We start from the raw sequence: 17,419 nt of genomic DNA on the forward strand, positions 1-17,419 counted from the left end.
GCATGCAGGGGTGGGGTAGGCAGGGAGTCTCTGAGGTTCCCTGCTGCATCTGTGGGCTGGATCCAGTGGCTTGGTAGGCCACATCCAGCCCATCCCACCTATTTTGCCCAGGCCTGTTATATACAGTCTGGCTACATCTACATTGTGCATTCTTGTGCAAGAAGATATGCAAATGAGGCACGGCGATGAATAATGAGCCGCCATTTTTGCACAAGAGCCATTCTGCCTGCAAATAAGTGGCAGAACGGCTCTTGCGCAAAAGGTCCTTGTGCAAAATGGCGGCTCATTAGGTATGCAAATGATGTGCATTTGATATTCATCACCGTGCCTCTTTTGCATATCTTCTTGCACAAGAATGCGCGATGTAGACATAGCCTCTCACTTCAAAGCATACTTGGAGACAAATTCTACAGTTCCCCCACTCCTGACAAGCCCTCCTCAGGTAGATGACAGCCACTAGAGCTGGTCTGGAACTTTCCACTGAAATGATATTCCAAGAGTAAATGCAATTTCTGCAAAAATTTACATATTTCATGGAAAAAATTCTATTTTGCTGATTTTTTAAAAATTTCCTTCAGGAAAATTAACTGAAAGTTTTCGTTTCAGGACAGTTTGAGATTAAATTAAGGTGCTGCAGAATCTCATGTGAGTGCGTAGTATTTCATGTCCCCATTCTTTCCTGTGCACCAGGCTCCTCAGCTGGACTAGTCCCACTGTGATGCACCAAGGTCTCTCTGTAACCAAGTTGCATCAAGGGGTCACATGGACAATGGCTGAAGCATCATACCTACCTGCTACCACAAGTTAAAAAAATAAAAACATCAATGTATTTCCCATTCCATTAAAGTAATTTTTCTTAGCAAAAATTGTTTCTTTTGTCACTATTTACGCTCTTGGCATTTCCAAGTAGTCATCTCTAAATCTTAAAACATTTCATATATCCATCTGATTTAACATATTTGGCTCATTTCCTACAAGTAATTCCCAAATAGTCTCCTTGTATGGCTGCCCCTGTTCAACAAAGTATTTATGAAAGTAATCCAGCAATGCCTCTAATACATTTGTCTCCTTCAATTTTGCAAGGTTATCTTAATCAATATCCCAGTAATTAAAATCTCCTTTGTTGAGAGCTCTGGCTTTCTTTCAGGACTGAAGCAGCAGTCAAAATGTTTTCTAAATGAAAATAAGCAATTCCAATTCAATAACTTCACTTAATACAGATTAGAAACGAAGATATTTAGCTTTTTCCCTTCCTTAACCTTTTACAGTATTAGATATGGTTTTAACAAGGGACGTGAAATGTTAACCATTTAACTGGTAAGCAAGCATTACTCTAAATGTACAGTAATTCCTCATTTAACACTATAGATATGTTTCAGAAAATGATCGTGTTAAGTGAAAACGTGTTATGCGGGATCAATTTTCCCATTGAAAATAATGGAAAAGGTTGGGGTTGCGTTTCAAGCGGTGGTGTCTGTTGGGACCGGGACATAAGGTTGGGGGAGAAAGGGGACTGGGTTACAGCAGAGAGGGGAGGTGTTTGGCTCTGGGGAAAGGAACGGGAGGGGGACTGGGTTGGGAGTATGCCCCTGTGACAGTTCTGCACTGCGTTCGTCGAGGGGGGGGGTCGCCGGGGAATGGCACGACGAGCAGCGAACCCTCCGCCGTATGCAGGGAGGCAGGGGAAGCCCTGCGTAGCCGCCAGCAATGGGCCGGCTGGGGAAATCATGTTATTCCGGGGACAGTAGTGTAATGCAAAAAACGTTCCCTAAAAAAAAAGCGTGCTATCACAAAAACATGTTAAGCGGGGACATGTTAAATGAGGAATTACTGTATAATACAGTTAACCAGTAGGGGGCTGGAGCAGCTCCCCACCTGCCCCATGCCCCCTCCCCACCACAAATTACATGCTGTCTCCTCAGGAGCAGCAAATCCTCCTCCTCAGGAGCCACTCCTGCAGGTTCTGCAGTATAAAGCTCAGTAATAATCTAAAGTCTAGCCAGGTTATTTCCATATCAGCCAATCTATTTATCTTGTTACAATGAAACGTATCCTCTGATGTCGAAACATAGGTTGCATTGACTAAAATCATTTATTCACCTTAAACCCCTCGTATGAAATTATGAATTAAGGAAACAACCTAAGAAAGATTATGTGGACTATTATACATGGACTCAATTTCTATTCAAGGAATATAATTCTTTTATAATCTAAGAGCCCATCTAGAATGTGTCTTCCTCTGTCTATATAAGTGATTGGAATAGATAAAGGGAACTGAATATTGTGCTTTGACAGCAATATCAACTATGAGGCTCATGACAAATAAAGGCATGAGATAATGTACAGGTTAAACCTCTAAAATCCAGGACTCTCTGGTCCAGCAACATGTGTGGCCCAGTAGGACCCCAGATATTGCTGAATCAAAGAGCCCCAGCAGGCCAGGTTCAGGGGCTGGACTGGAAGTGGGGAGCGCAGCTCTGGCCAGGCTGGAGGCAATGGGGCATGACACCCCCAGCACACTGGGGAGCACAGCCCCATCCCCAGGTGGGAGTGCAACCCTAGCAGGGCTGGAGCAGTAGGGCAAGAGGGGAAGCAGGGCTGACAGCTGGGACAGGAGTCTTGACCTGCCTTTGGTCGCTTGGGTCCAGGACCAGGGAAGTCCCACCTGTATTTCGAGTTGGTCAAAAAGGGAAAAAATTCTGTTAAAAGTTTTTCCTCCGTTTATTTATCATGTTTCAAAATTCTAAACATTTCTAACCATTCTAAACACATTATTCTAAATTGGGGGTGAACTAGTTATTGCTTTTGTTAACTAATGTCATACTTTATATCTACATTCCTGTCTTAGGTTTTGTAATAAACTTGATTTTACGGAACCTACATCATGAACATAATTTCCTTCTGCAAAAAAGCCAAAGATTCAATTAAATCTATACTAATATCTCCAACAGTGATCACCCTATATCAGCTTTCAAGCAAATTACAGGGTTGTATGTAAATAATGTATTGCCATTTCCCATATGGAACATTTCTTGAGGGACTGATATGTTATTTCAATCTCAAAGGTTGTCAATTCAGCACCTTTCAAAAAAGTCAGGTAATATGCTTACAAATAAGTCAGCCATGCATTAGAAGTGAAACATTACCAATAGCTGTGGCTCATTGAGAAAAATGCTATTTTACTTTGGTAAATGTTTTCTGTGGTACAATGAGATTAGATAAATAAATTTCTGTAGAAAAACTAACTGAATCTGAAGGGTTTATTGAGGACACAAGTGATTTTAGACTCATCATTTACATCCATTTACATGCAAGCTTAGAATCTAATAATAAGCCCTACATATGGTAATGTTTGCCATACTGGGTCCTTACGATTACCTGAAGGATAACCACCTGAGTCACACAGCATGATATAAATAGTCAAGAGTTACTGGAAACAGTAATAGTAAGGAAAGGATATTTTCAGTGAGTAAGTTTGTCCCTGTGGCTTATTCAGAAAAGGAGATTGCTCAAGGAAGTGAGGAAGCTATGGAGATAGTGCAAAAAGAGATTTAAGTGAGTGACTGACTAATGTGCGAGGATAGCCACATAATTACGATGACAAAGCAGTAATTCTGAATTACTGCACACAGCAGTTAGGGTATTATTTTAAATTGGGATTGAACTTCTTGCAGTTGCTTCTATGAAATAGGAACAGTAATGAATACATCAACTTATAACATACTGTCTACTTAAACGCCATGAAATACGCATTTAACACTAACCTGGGCTCAAGCTTTCTGTTCGGGAAACAGAATGACATCATGCTCTGCATACTCTCTGGCCACAAAGGCCGCCAGAGAAAGGGAAGTTGGCAAATGTAGTGAGCATAGGGTGTAGCCTGCTAGTAATATTTAAAAATCAGAATGACTTCAATTAGGTCTATCCATACATTAAATGGGTAGCAGAGCTCTACTTCCTACTTCCTGTGCGCAAAATATCTCACTTGTTCTATGAGAGACACAAAGTGGATAAGATAATATATTTTATTGGACCAATTTCTGTAAATGAAAGAGACAAGCTTTTGAGCTTACACAGAACTTCTCTCTTTCACCAACAAAGCTGGTCCAATAAAAGATATTACCTCGTCCACCCTATCTCTCTTAAATCCTTGGACCAACCCGGCTCTAACAACACTGAAAGCAATAATTTGTTTTATGTCAAGCAGGATATTTAGTTTAGACAGACACATAAAATCAATAGATTTCTCCCGAAAATTATCCGTCATCCAAATTATAGGCAGCTGCTTCCTGCAGAGACAGACAGGTCCTCAAATCACAAGACATGCAGTGTTAGAATCAAACACCAACTACAGATTATAGAATCTTAGAATACTATAACTGGAAGGAACCTCAAGAAATCTTGAAGTCTAGTCCCCTGCACTCATGGCAGGACTAAACACAATCTAGACCTGGGGTGAGTAAACTTTTTTTGGGTTGGGGGCCGCTGACGCTTAGAAAAATCAGTTGGGGGCCGCACACAAGTGAGAAGTCTCGGCTTGACAAAGCCCTGGCCGGGTTGATTTAGTTGGAATTGGTCCTGCTTAGAGCAGGGGGCTGGACTTGATGACCTTCTGAGGTCTCTTCCAGTTCTATGATTCTATGAGAAGCAAGAAAGAAAAACCAAACCCCAGTGATGTGGCCCCCAACTGAGAATGAGAAAGGCACTCCCCACATTCCCTTTGTACACCACAACCTGGGTGGGGGTGGAGGCCAGGCTAGTAGATTTTGTTTGCTCCAACCCCACTATGGGACGGAGAGCAGGGCTGGAGCTCCAACACAGGTTCCCCAATGCTGGGGGGAGGGAGGGAGTTCTGAGCCTCGGGGGTTGGATCCAGGCAAGCTGGGGGCTGCATCCAACCTTTGGGCCTTAGATTCCCCACCTTTAATCTAGACCATCTCTGACAAGCATTTATCTAACCTTCTCTACAACCTCCCTAGGCAACTTATTCCAGTGCTTAACCACCCTGACAGTTAAGAAATTTTATCTAATGTCCAGCATAAACCTCTCTTGTTGCAATTTAAGCCCATTGCTTCTTGTCCTATCAGTTAACTAAGTTATATTTTCAAGACCAAGAAAATCTGAGACACAAATTCTGCTCACGGATGCACACACACAGCTTCTGCTTAAGTAAATGGGCAAAACTTGACCCTCAGGGAGCGACCCATTTATCTGTTTAAAAGAAATGGTAAGCTGTGACTTTCCCCAGTTTGAAATCTCAGAATCCTTAAATTTTTGCTGCTGCATCTCTCATTCTTCTCTATCTTGGGAAACTGCCTTAAGGCTGACATTCATTCCACTCTTCCCACCTAACAGTTGTTCAATGGAGCTCAAACACTTGTTTCTTTCACAAACAGAAGTTGGTCTAATAAACAAAATGACCTCATCCACCTTGTCTCTCTATATAACAATTCTGCAGTTTAAACTTAAGAGCCAACAAAATTACTGGCATTTTTCACCTGGAATGACAGATTTGGAGGTTTTTTTAAACCTATTCATACTTCTGCTTTTAATATAACACTCTGGTCCAACAATTCACAGTAACCATATTAACATGTCTCCATAAAGCTAAATTAACCTACTAGGCATGTAGAAGAAAAGCAATGTAATTTGTCCAAATTCTTTATTTACACAAATACAAGTACAGTTGCAATTCAAAAATTAAGTATTTGTGCAGCTACAGTACCATCATGCAACTAATGCTTGCAATCTATGCAGTTCAAAATAATGCACAAGATTGTTGATTCAGAAGTTGAAAGAATGCATTTTTCTTTACAATTAGTGAGGTGCTTGTAAACTAAAATCTCACATGTATTTACAAAGCTATTAATTCATTTATAAATAAGATGTCTTGTACATAATGACTTAGCAGAAATCTCTCTCTATAAAAAAACTATCTGCGGGAGAACAGAGTAACATCAGTATGTCACTCATCTCACCCGGCCCCCAGCTCCAAGCCCAGAATAGCCACTCACCACGCTACCAGCCCTACTGGCTGCAGCCCCTCCACGTACCATCCCCAACCCTTCACTCACACCCCCTAACCTGCAACTCCCAGCCTCCTCACTCAAACTCCTGTTAAGTGTGTCTCAGAGGAGACCCAAGCCCAGCCCATCTCCCAAGCCCAGACTGGCTGCCTGGTACCTCTGGGCGCTATAACTTGCTCCAGGGCAATGCTGCTGTCATTCTTGGCACTCACGGGCTGCTGGACCAGCAGACTCAGGAGCAGCGCCAGGTGCAGAGCAAGGCCCTGCGCGTCCCAAGCCACCCACCATTCCATCCTTTGCTGTGTCCTGAGCCCAGTGCTGAGCCACCCCGGTGGAATCCACCACCACAACCCCGCAACCAGCGGCCCAGCTAGTGGGGGGAAGGGAGATGAGGACAGCTGGGGTGGCCTCTGCCCCAGGCCCTCCCTAGTGGTTGGGGGGGCAAGAAAGAGCCAGAAAGGGCCGGGGTGGGAGGAGGGGCATAAAAGAACTGGGGCGCTGGTGGCCAGGAGTAGGGGGGAGAACCAGAGCAGGGCCGGGGTGGCCTTGGGGCCGAGCGCTCCCCAGCCAAGGAGGGGTGGGGGAGGGTGGCAAGTGTAGCGAGCAGGGAGCGCAGCCCACTAGTAAAATATAAAGTGACAATTATAGTACAATGGAAGACTAAATCATGCCATGTGGCTAGTATGTCTGTATTGTAACTCTTACGGTCTATTCTGAATAACTATATCCATGCCAGTCCCCTCTCTTTATTCTGTCATACCTTACAGAAATTACAGTTCTTACAAACGTTTGTTTCCTATCTTCCTGTCCACCAGATTCTTCAATTGAACAGATTAATAGTGATTATTAAAGCTAGCCAAAACATACATTCCCATTGTGAAACACAGAGTAATACTATCTAAAATATATTAACATGGAATATATTTTAGAACACCATGAAAATATAAATTCTGTTTGTATTTTATTTGTCTTAATGAATTTCTGCATTATGTAATGGTACAGCAGATGCTGTACTTGCTTAATTGCTTTTTAAATCAGGTCACACTTGACTGTCTAGAAAGAAACGTTGCAGAACAATCACAATAACCACCTGTTGTGCAGCAATTAGTATGTGTAGTTTCAATATTTCAATATATCCAGGGGTCATAAAACCGGATGAAATATTAACAACACTTTGGCAGACTCATTGCTTATGTCTACACCTTCAAAAAATATATCATTCAACTTTTTGGACAGGGTAACTGTCCTACCAAATCAAAACAGCTGCCTATCTAATCTAGTCTCCTATTTCCAATGGTGCCCAGAACCAGGTACTTCAGAGGAAAGTGCAATAAACCCAGTAGTGGACAATGATGGGAATATTCCAAACATAAAGGAACTATCTTCCTAACTATCATCAATTAGTGAATGGCTTGTATCTGAAACTGGATTAATGATCTACACAACTAGGATTAAATTCAATGAGGACAAATGCAAAAGTACTCCGCTTAGGAAGGAACAAAATGGGAAATAACTCCCTGGGAACAAGTACTGTGGAAAAGGATCTGGGGGGGCACAGTGTACTACAAGCTAAATATGAGTCAGAGTAACACTGCTGCAAAAAAAGCAAACATCAATTTTGATGTATCAGCAGGAATATTGTATGCAAGACACAAGAATAAATTCTTCCACTCCACTCTGCGATGATTAGACCTCAACCAGAGTAGTGTGTCCAACTCTGGGCACCACATTTCATGAAAAATATGGACAAACTGGAGAAAGTTCAGAGAAGAACAACAACAATCATTAAAGGCAACATGACCTAAGAGGGAAGACTGAAAAAAATTGGTATGTTTAATCTGTAGAAGAGATGACTGACAGGGGACTTGATAACTATTTTCAAGTACATAAAAGTTTGTTACAACAAGGAGGGAGAAAAAAGGTTGTCCCTAATCTCTGAGGTTAAGACAAGAAGCAATGGGCTGAAACTTCAATAAGAGCAGTTCAGGTTGGACATTAGGAAAAACTTCCTATTATAATGGTTAAGCACTGGAATAAATTTCCTAGAGAGATAGTAGGGATGTCAACGTGTAGACAACTACACAATTAACTGATAAGTCTTGGCTTATCAGTTAAATCTGTGGAGTACACACATTCCCTCCCCTTGATGCCTCAGAGGCAGCAAAAGGGGGGGGGGATCTGGAGCCAGTGCCTGCTAGGAGCTGGCTTAAAAGCCAACTCTCCATGAGCACTGGATCTGCCCATCTCCCCTACCCCTGCGCTGCTGCCTCTGATGAAGGGACAGCACAGTGGAAGGTGAGGGGGACAAGCAGGAGCCGATACATGCAGTGAGCTGGCTTTCAAGCAGGCTCCTCGTGCATGCCAGCTCCGTGGAACCCCCCTGACAGCACCTCTATTGTAGGTAACAGTGCTGAGGAAGAGGGAGCAGGGGAGACTGTTCTGTGGCAGCAGCCCATGTCCATGGGTGGTGGGGGGAGGATCTGAGCTCCCCATGGACAGGAGCTGCTGCTGAAGAGTTCTTAAACCAGCTCTCCCTGCAGACCAGCTCCCGCCTGCCACCTCGCACTGCTTCCTCTGATAGAGAGGCAGCAGCGCAGAGTGGCAGGGGGCTCCCTGGGAGTGGCGCCGGAGCCCACTGGCTACTGGCCCCACTCCCAAGTCTACTGAATAGCCATGTAATCGCTAAAATTTCATGTGGCTACACAAGTATTCAATTACACGTTAACATCCCTAGGAGGTAGTGGAATCTCCATCATTCGAGATTTTTAAGAGCAGGTTAGACAAACTCCTGTCAGGGATGGTTAAGGTAATAGTCCTGTCCTGAGTGCAGGGGACTGGACTAGACACCTCTTGATATCCCTTCCAGTCCTAAATTTCTATGATTCAGTGAAGCATGATGATTTATATCTCAATCCCTTCCCATTTCAAAATATTTTCCTAATCATACATGTTCTCAATATCCATACAAATGGCAATGACTTCCACAATTACCTGTTGCATAACAATTTCCTTTAATCAGGTTTAAATATAATGCCTTTCAGTTTCATGTATGTCCTCTGGATCTTGTACTATGAGAAATGACAAATAGGAGTGGCTAGATAGCTTATCATTATTTTGTACAACCATTTCTCTTCTCTATGTTAAGCAGTTCCAGTTTTTTCAATCTCTCATCATACAAGAGTCTCTACCCACCTCTTATCATTTTTCACCAGTTGCTAGAGACTGTGTTTATTTCTATTTAAAAAAAAAACGATGACCAGAAAGGAACATAGCACTCAATGCTAGCATCCTATTTGCTTTTTTGGACCTATACATGGATGGAATGTTTTCAGGTTGCTGCACACAATTTTCCCCAAATGGCTACAATTAAATTAGTGCTCAGTAATGTGCATATGTAGCACAAACTATTCCTTCCAATGTACATTACTTTGTACTTGTAAACACGGATTATTTTTCCATTTGCCCATTCACTTAACTTTGTTAGATCTGACGTCGGATGCTCTTCAGTTTTCTTTATTCCTTATTAACCTAAATAAATTCTTTCACTTCAACATTCTCTTCCTTTTCCAGATAACTAAGACAGACAACTGATCTTAGTACAAATCTTAGGGACACCAGACTGCTTACAACGTTTCTAAAAATCTCCTGTGAGGTATTTTATCTAAAGCTTTTTGAAATTATAAATAAATAATGTCAAGAGTCTTCTTTATGCAAATATTGTGGACATATTCAAGGATTTTTAGTAAAGGGGAGAGGCTTAATACATTGTTTACAGAAACCAGCATGGCTTCCTCCCTTTTATATCCTGGTCATCTAGGTGCTTTATCATTCTATTTTTATCGTCATTTCAACCACTTTCATTTCAATCACTAAACTGAGGCTTACCGGTATAATTCCCAAGACTGCCTTTACCACCATTAAAAAAAGCATGCAACAATTTCCCTAGCATAGCAGCTGTCTTTAATGAGGCTGCAGGTTTGTGAACAATTCATTTTTCCAGCATTTCCTCTTTTAGCATTTCACTCTCCAATAATATCAATCTCCCCAGTGTTCTCTGTGACAAAGACTGGTGCAAATAAACCATTTAGCTTCTCTGCAATGTGCTTAAACTCCTTAGTTCCTCTCTTTTTGCCTAGTATACCAACAACCCCTCCAATTTGTGGCAAGGCTTCAGATATACTTTGCTCTTCAAATCCCCACTTAGCTCGCCCAATTTTCATGTTTCATTAGCTTCACTATGGTTGAATTCTCATTTTTCTAAAGACACTTGTTTTGTCTAAATAGCCTCTTGAGTCTTACCACTGTACCATATCTATTTGTTTCTCTTCCTGTTGCTTAGGAGCATGCTTGTCATTTTATTCATACAGATTTTGCCCAATGGATTCCTGTGACCAACATTGCTCTTATTATACAAGTCACAGAACTACAAGCAAGGAAAGAGGGAAGAGACTTCCCTTCAAGCTCATAATGTGATCAACTAACACTGTAATGGCTGTATAATGGCTTTCTTCCCCCTCACAGGATTATCAAACATTTTTCACAACTACAAACCCCAGAAGTCCAGCAGTGAAAGATAAGAGATTAGGGCACAGGTTCTAGCCCCTGCTGTGACCCCCATATGTCACCTCTAGGCAAAAGAGGACACAAAATCATTTTAAACCAAATCCCATGGAACATACCTCTAACTTCAGGAAGATTTCTAAATGACACAGAAGTGTGAAAATGGCCCTAATGCTCTCCACAATCCACACAGCATAATGGCCTCTTGAGAAAAGGGAGAAGGAAGCAGGCCAGGACATACTGTCTTTCTAGCTATTATGAGCTACCCAATGCTTCCTGAGGTTACTATTAAGGTTGCCAGGTGTCTGGTTTTGAATTGGATGTCCAATATTTGAGCTTTCTGTTCGGGAAACAAATTGAGAAAATATAAATGAAAATATATAAATGTCCGGTATTTTCTAAATAAGATGTAATGTCGATTCTGATGTAATGTCAAGTGTGTCCGGATTTTTGTTGAAACCATCTGGCAACCCTAGTTACCATAGCAATACAATACAAATAAGAGCAACAGCTAGAACTATTCTAGTTCAAGCTGGAGACTTCTCTATTCCCTATCCATAGAGTTGTGAGAAGTTATTTTATCTTTATATCTTTTTTGATCATTTTTATTGTAGGTGGCCCAGGGGAGGGTTAGGTTCTGCCATGGGGAGAGGGGAGAGGGAGCAGGGAGCGGCTGCAGAGTGAGCCCATCCTATGGTAACGCTGCAGCAGTAGCTCCTGTCCCACAGGCCTTGGCCCAGCTCCATGCTTCAGGTGATGCAACATGATGTAAGATACCAGGGTCATCAAATTTGAGAGAGTGGTGCTGCAAACCTATGCTTCAGGTTGCAACGCCACTCCTCAGATTTGGCCTGGCTGCCCCGTACACTCATGACAACAAGTTGGATGGGCCAAACCAGACCAGGGAGCCAGGACCAGCCCCACAAGAGCTGCTACTGCAAAGTAAGTCCTCTCCAGCCCCATTTTATTTAATTGTGTTATTTCACATTTGTGAAGAATGCAGAGCTCTACCCGCCTGTCTACAGAATCTGATAACACAAAATTAAGAAAGCACCTTTCCCCTTCTGGCCTGTGCAGAGCTCAGTTCAGTTGCAATCCAGAACTGGCACACAGGTTTCCCATGTATGTCTCTGACATGGCAACACCCAGCACTACTACTAGCTCCATGAGGCAGCATAAAAACAAATAAATTCCTTTAAATAAAAGTCTTGTTTTCAAACAACTATTTCAAAACAAACAAGTCATCTATTAATCCAAGCTAGACTCCTCTTTCTAAAATGGATGCAACCTTTATCAGTGACAACTAGATATTATACATGATTGTTATTTTATGTTTCCAGCATTGTATTCTTTGTGGATAAGAACTGATATTGTTTTATTGTTTTTGGAGCATGCAAAGTGAAAAATTCAGAAAAACAACTATCATTGTTTTCTTGAGACAACTTTCCCAAGTGTTTCTTTGTTAGATTAGTATGACCATCAGAGAAATTCAGAGTAAAATTAGAGGACTGAAGTAGTGTTCTGTGTACATAAGTTTAAGAATCTGAACTTGAGAATTTCTTTATTTTCATTAACTGTAAAAAACCCTGAGAAACTATATTTTAAACATGATAAATTAAAGCTAACCCAATATAGTTATTGACAATTAAGAAATTCAGTGTTGTGAAAAGTCTTACAAAACTATAGTTTGGGGTTGGATCATATTTTGATTTTGTGAATTAATGAAGATGGCTTTATTACTACAGATGATCTAGAAAGACAAAATATTTGACTTAAGTAATTATTTTTATCTGAATGGGACACTGAAAGCAATTTTACTTTTTCCATTCTCTTTTTTATTAATTTCTTGGTTAGAAAGTCCATCTCTATAGAAAATTTTGGGACAAAGTTTTGGGATAAAGACTACCTCAATTTTGTTATAATTATGGTTACATGAACAACCTTTACAAAGCCTATATTTATAACAGTCTGCTAATTTGGGGCCTCACCCTGCAAGCACAGACGGGCCAGATCCTGTTACTGGTCCCATTCAGGCACAAGGGTTCACTTATATGGATGCCTCACTGAAGTCACCGGGGCAGGGCAAGTGTGCAGGGGTTCACTTGTATGGATCCAGTTGTGCAATGCAAGTTTACTCACAGTAGTATTACTAAAGTAAATTATAAACCAGTTTATGAATAAACCTCCGTGTACTTTTTATAAGGACATGGAAGGAATTCTAAAATAAACAAATAAAAATCATAGAATGCTGCCAGCTGAAGTCTCATCCCAGAGTAAGAACATGAATGCAATACTATAATGATACAGTGCCAAAACAAGAACTGTGGAATAAAACTGTATTAAGAATAATCACTAAAAGATCTGATTTATATTAGTAATTACAAGATTATCAATCAATTTTTTTCCTTTTAAAAATAAGTTCCTTAAGCAGTCTTTCTTGTTTAATTTACTTTCTTTTTCTGCTTTCCAAAATGTATTTCAAAGGCCTGAACCCTGCAATTAAAACCAGGTGGGTGAATTTCTGCAAGCACTCATAAGGAGCCCTACTGAATCATAACAGATGCAAACACACTTTGGCCTTGTCTACACTGGCAGTGGGTAGAGCATAGTATACTTGCAGCAATACGCTGCAGCTAAATGCAGTCTGCATCCATACTGTGATTTGTAGCTACACATGACAATAAAAGGCTCTAGCAGTGGGGAATATTACAGCAGTGGGGAGGCAGCAGAAGGAAATGCTGCTACAAAATACCAGTGTGGATGGAGGAGTCACTTCTTTGATGCATAGAAAGCCATATAGGGAATACAGCCTAAGGTTCTGGCATGTCTGTACTCTACTTGCCAAAACAGCGTCAAATCATCTACACTTTATACTCATGCCAGAGGGGGTGGGGGAGACATGCAGTGTATGCACTTTATACACCACCATGCGGTGCAGTGTAGACATACCCTTTGAGTCCCAAAAGTGGTACTACAATAACTGAAAATATTTTTATCTGGATATTATTAGATAAGCACCATCTGGAACAGGGGAGGGCATCTGGTCATGGAAATAATTTCCCCTATTGTACTTCAGATTCATCTACCTGCACATGATGTAAATTCAAATTACATGCTCATTAAGAGAAGGCCTGTCTGTTTCCAGGGAAATGAACCAGAAGTTCAGTCGCTGCAGGCCATGGCCAGATATACCCGTTTGTCAACTTAGTCTTAGCGTTATTTTTCTCTTTGATATATAACAAGGATTTCTGAATAACAGCATTTCTAAAATTCCTGACAACAAAATACAAGTTCAGTGTTTTTCTTCCTAAGTGTAGTTTATTACTAACAGGAACATACTACTAAATTGAGTTAATCAAATTACTATCCTACAGGTGAAAAAGAATCAAGACCTGCTTAATATACATAATGTAATTTTATCGTTTGTAAGCACTGTATACTGTTTGTATTTACATACATTTTTGGTGTCAATCCCAGAACAAAATATACAGTACGATTCATAAACCTGGAAATATACATTTTATTATATGTATTTAGGTAATCAAAGCTGATCTAGGAATATGTCTAATGAAATGTATAATAATACTTTTTTGTTTAAAATCTCAGTCTATGTAAAAATAAAGAACAATATTGCATATATTCCCCAAATAATCTTGCATTCATCCAAGGGATCCAAATGACTGTTTATGTACATGATAAACTTCAAAAACAACAAAATGGACTGGTAGCACTTTATAGACTAACAAAATATGTAGATGGTATCATGGGCTTTCGTGGGCATAGCCCACTTCTTCAGAAGACCAGAGGATGTGCAGACCCAAAATAAATAGGGAAGGGGGGAGGAAGGAAAAAAAGGAGGGAGGGCAGGAAACAAGGAGCAGAGGGTATGGAAATATCAAAGGAAATATCAAATAGCAATGTACAATATACACTCTTGCATAAATAATACTAAAAGCTCATATTAATTAATGAATATGTCAACACCTGGAGCATGAAACAGCAGCTACTGTTCTATAGCAATATAAAACATCTTAATGCAGATTAAAAAATGTTAAGATTACATATTTGTCTGCCAAAGATATTTCAAATACACAGCTGCCTCAGCAAATGCTATGTACAACTGTGACAGTGCAAAGTTTACCGCTACAATATTTTTAGAGCTGATAGCAGAGAATTATAGCAAACAGTAAATAGTCTGCTGAACATATACTATGAACAGTTAGTGGAATACAGGCCATCCTCATTATAAATCCAAGATATGTTCCAAAACACTTGGACTTATAGAGAAAACTTAAAGCGGGGATTTTTCTTCCAGCAGCTAACTTCTATTTGTGTAAATTGGGGTGTGTTTTTGTGCTATTTAAGAATGAGGAATGGGAGGACTTATAACACATCAGTTCCTACAAGCGTCAACGATTTTAGAGCAGAACGGATGCATAATGGGTGACTTATAGCATGACCTGTACTCCTGTACTCCTGTGTATCAAACTGTCTAGACTACTGAAAGAGTAAAGGAAGAAGGGCTAAACTAGCAAAAGCTACCAAATTTTCCATTCCAGTTAAAAATCTCTTAATACCAATAATAATAAATATTCAACAAATGGTCTGGTAGCACTTTATAGACTAAGAAAACATGTAGATGGTATAATGACCTTGTATGGGCACAGCCCACTTCTTCAGATGACCAGAGTTATGAGTCGGGGATATGAAAAAAAAAATATTCAGAACACTTGGTACTTATAATGCATTAAACATGAGCTGGTTAAACATAATATATAGATTTAATGACATACATTAGTACTCTAGGGGTGCGTCTAGAATGGCAAGATTTTGCACAAAAGCATTCGCTTTTGCACAAAAACTTGCCAGCTGTCTACACTGGCCGCTTGAATTTGCGCAAGAGCACTGACTTTGTAATGTACAAAATCAGTGCTTCTTGTGCAAATACTCCGACGCTCCCGCTCGGGAAAAAGCCCTCTTGCGCAAAAATGCTTGCGCAAGAGGGCCAGTGTAGACAGGGAAGAACTGTTTTGCGCAAAAAAAGCCCCAATGGCTAAAATGGCGATTGGGGCTTTCTTGCGCAAAATCGCGTCTCGACTGGCCATGGATGCTTTTGTGCAAAAGCACTTTTTGCACAAAAGCATCCTTGCCAATCTAGACACTCTTTTGCGGAAATACTTTTAACGGAAAAACTTTTCCGTTAAAAGTATTTCCGCAAAAGCATGCCAGTCTAGATGCAGTCCTTAGTAGTATGTAACTTTTCTGGATAGCTAAATTCAGAACATTCTAAACATTTTTAAAGATGGTAAGAGCAACAGTTTTACGAACAACATTCATCAAAGTCATAAACCATCTTTTCTTTCTTAAAGGCATTGGATCACGACAAAAAAGTGTTTTTACAATCACATCAAAAAAATCCCAAATCCAGCACTCGATCCAGATATTTTCACCCTGTGCTAGGATTTTAATGACTAGCACAGGGAAGTTCCACACAGATTTTTCCAACTTTCTCGAGAGGTGTCACTTGTCTGCTTAAACCCACGGGCTTATCTGCTTCCTATTGAAACATACTATAACTACAGAAGCGTGTGGATGGCACAAACAAGAACAAAAGGCAAAGGAAACTTTCTTAAACAGCTGATACACCCCCAATTCCTTCCACCCCAACAGCCTGAGCCAGAGCAGGACAATCAGCTGAGAGGCCAATGGGTCCCCTCCCCTTTCCCGACAACCCTTCCACTGGAGTGGGGCGCAAGGGCTGGGAAGTGCCCCCCGGGGACAGCAAGGATGCAAACCGGCCGATGGCCTCTCGCCCTCTGGCTCACCCACCTGGTGCAGCGTGTCCGCAGGGAGCTGCGATGCCCGGAACAAGTCGCCCACTTTGCTGCCCCCGGCGGCGGGAGCTGGCGCCGAGCCGCCCTCGGGCGCCGGCGGGCAGCAGCAGAGCGAGAAGAGCTCGGAGTAGCGCTGCTGCTCGGTGTCGCTGAGGGGCACAAGCAGCCCCGCTCCCCCCGCGGCTCCCTGCTCCATGGGGCGGGGGCTGCGGTGCCGCGCTGCAGCCGGTGTGCGGCCGCTGCGGGGAGCGAGGGGGCGGCGCTGCAAAGGGGGAAGGTGCCGTCCCCCTACCCCCGCCTCCCCGGCGGTGCTGCGCAGCCAGCAGCACCTTCCCCCTCCCCGCCTGCCTGCTGCTGCCACCCGCCCGCAGCCCCCGCACGAGCAGAGCGGGACGTGCCCGGAGCCCGCACTGTGGCCCGGTCCGCGGGAGCACAAGGCTAGGGGGCGCCGGAATGCAGCAGCCGAGCGGGGCAGGGCTGAGGAGAGGGGGCAGGGCTGCTGCCGCCGCCGCCGGGAGGGAGGCACAGAGAGGCGAGCCCGGAGGCAAAAGCTCTGCCGGCCTGGACAGGTTTGGGGCGCTCTGCACAAGCCCTTCCGGTCCCTCGGGCAAGCCTGGGGCCAGGGAAGGGATCCCGGCTCAGAGCTGCAGGGGCTGCCCCCTTGCGTGTGTGATGCAGGCAGTAAACCTAGGCCAGTTCCCAAACCCTTACACTCTAACCCCTATGTCCTGAGAGACTCCGCTTGCGTTGTCTTCGTGACTGAGAGCTCGACTGGCTACCTGTGGGGGCTGACATGGCTCCCCTGCATGCAGTGGCTGTAGGTCTGGTGGGCTTCGATGTGTTTTTCCCCTCAAACCCCTGTGGGGAAGACAAGGGCTGTTGTCAGGCACAAAGGAGCCCAGGTAACAGAGGAAGTTCGTGGCAAAGCAGGGAAGTGAACACAGGTCTCCCACAGTATCACCTTAACCACAAGATTATCCTTCCTTCTTTTCTGAGGAA

At 42.4% G+C, this 17,419-nt stretch overlaps 1 protein-coding gene across 6 annotated transcripts in view; it reads right to left on the minus strand.

The window, feature by feature from the left end:
* Nucleotides 1–17,122, minus strand: part of REPS2 (RALBP1 associated Eps domain containing 2) — a 142,536-nt gene extending 125,414 nt beyond the window's left edge. For 2 of the 6 annotated variants that reach the window (XM_006113356.5, XM_006113355.5), the window contains exon 1: nt 16,416–17,118. In XM_006113356.5, the coding sequence (XP_006113418.3) occupies nt 16,416–16,616 (201 nt within the window). In that variant the 5' untranslated portion in view covers nt 16,617–17,118. Of the gene's footprint in view, nt 1–16,415 lie in introns of all 6 variants that reach the window. The other 4 variants (XM_006113357.5, XM_014568624.4, XM_006113358.5 and 1 more) reach the window with 4 other exon arrangements.
* Between the last annotated feature and the right edge of the window lie 297 nt (nt 17,123–17,419).

This window comes from Pelodiscus sinensis, chromosome 1, assembly GCF_052426305.1.
Source record: "Pelodiscus sinensis isolate ZL-2025 chromosome 1, ASM5242630v1, whole genome shotgun sequence".
NCBI classification, from domain to species: Eukaryota; Metazoa; Chordata; order Testudines; family Trionychidae; genus Pelodiscus; species Pelodiscus sinensis.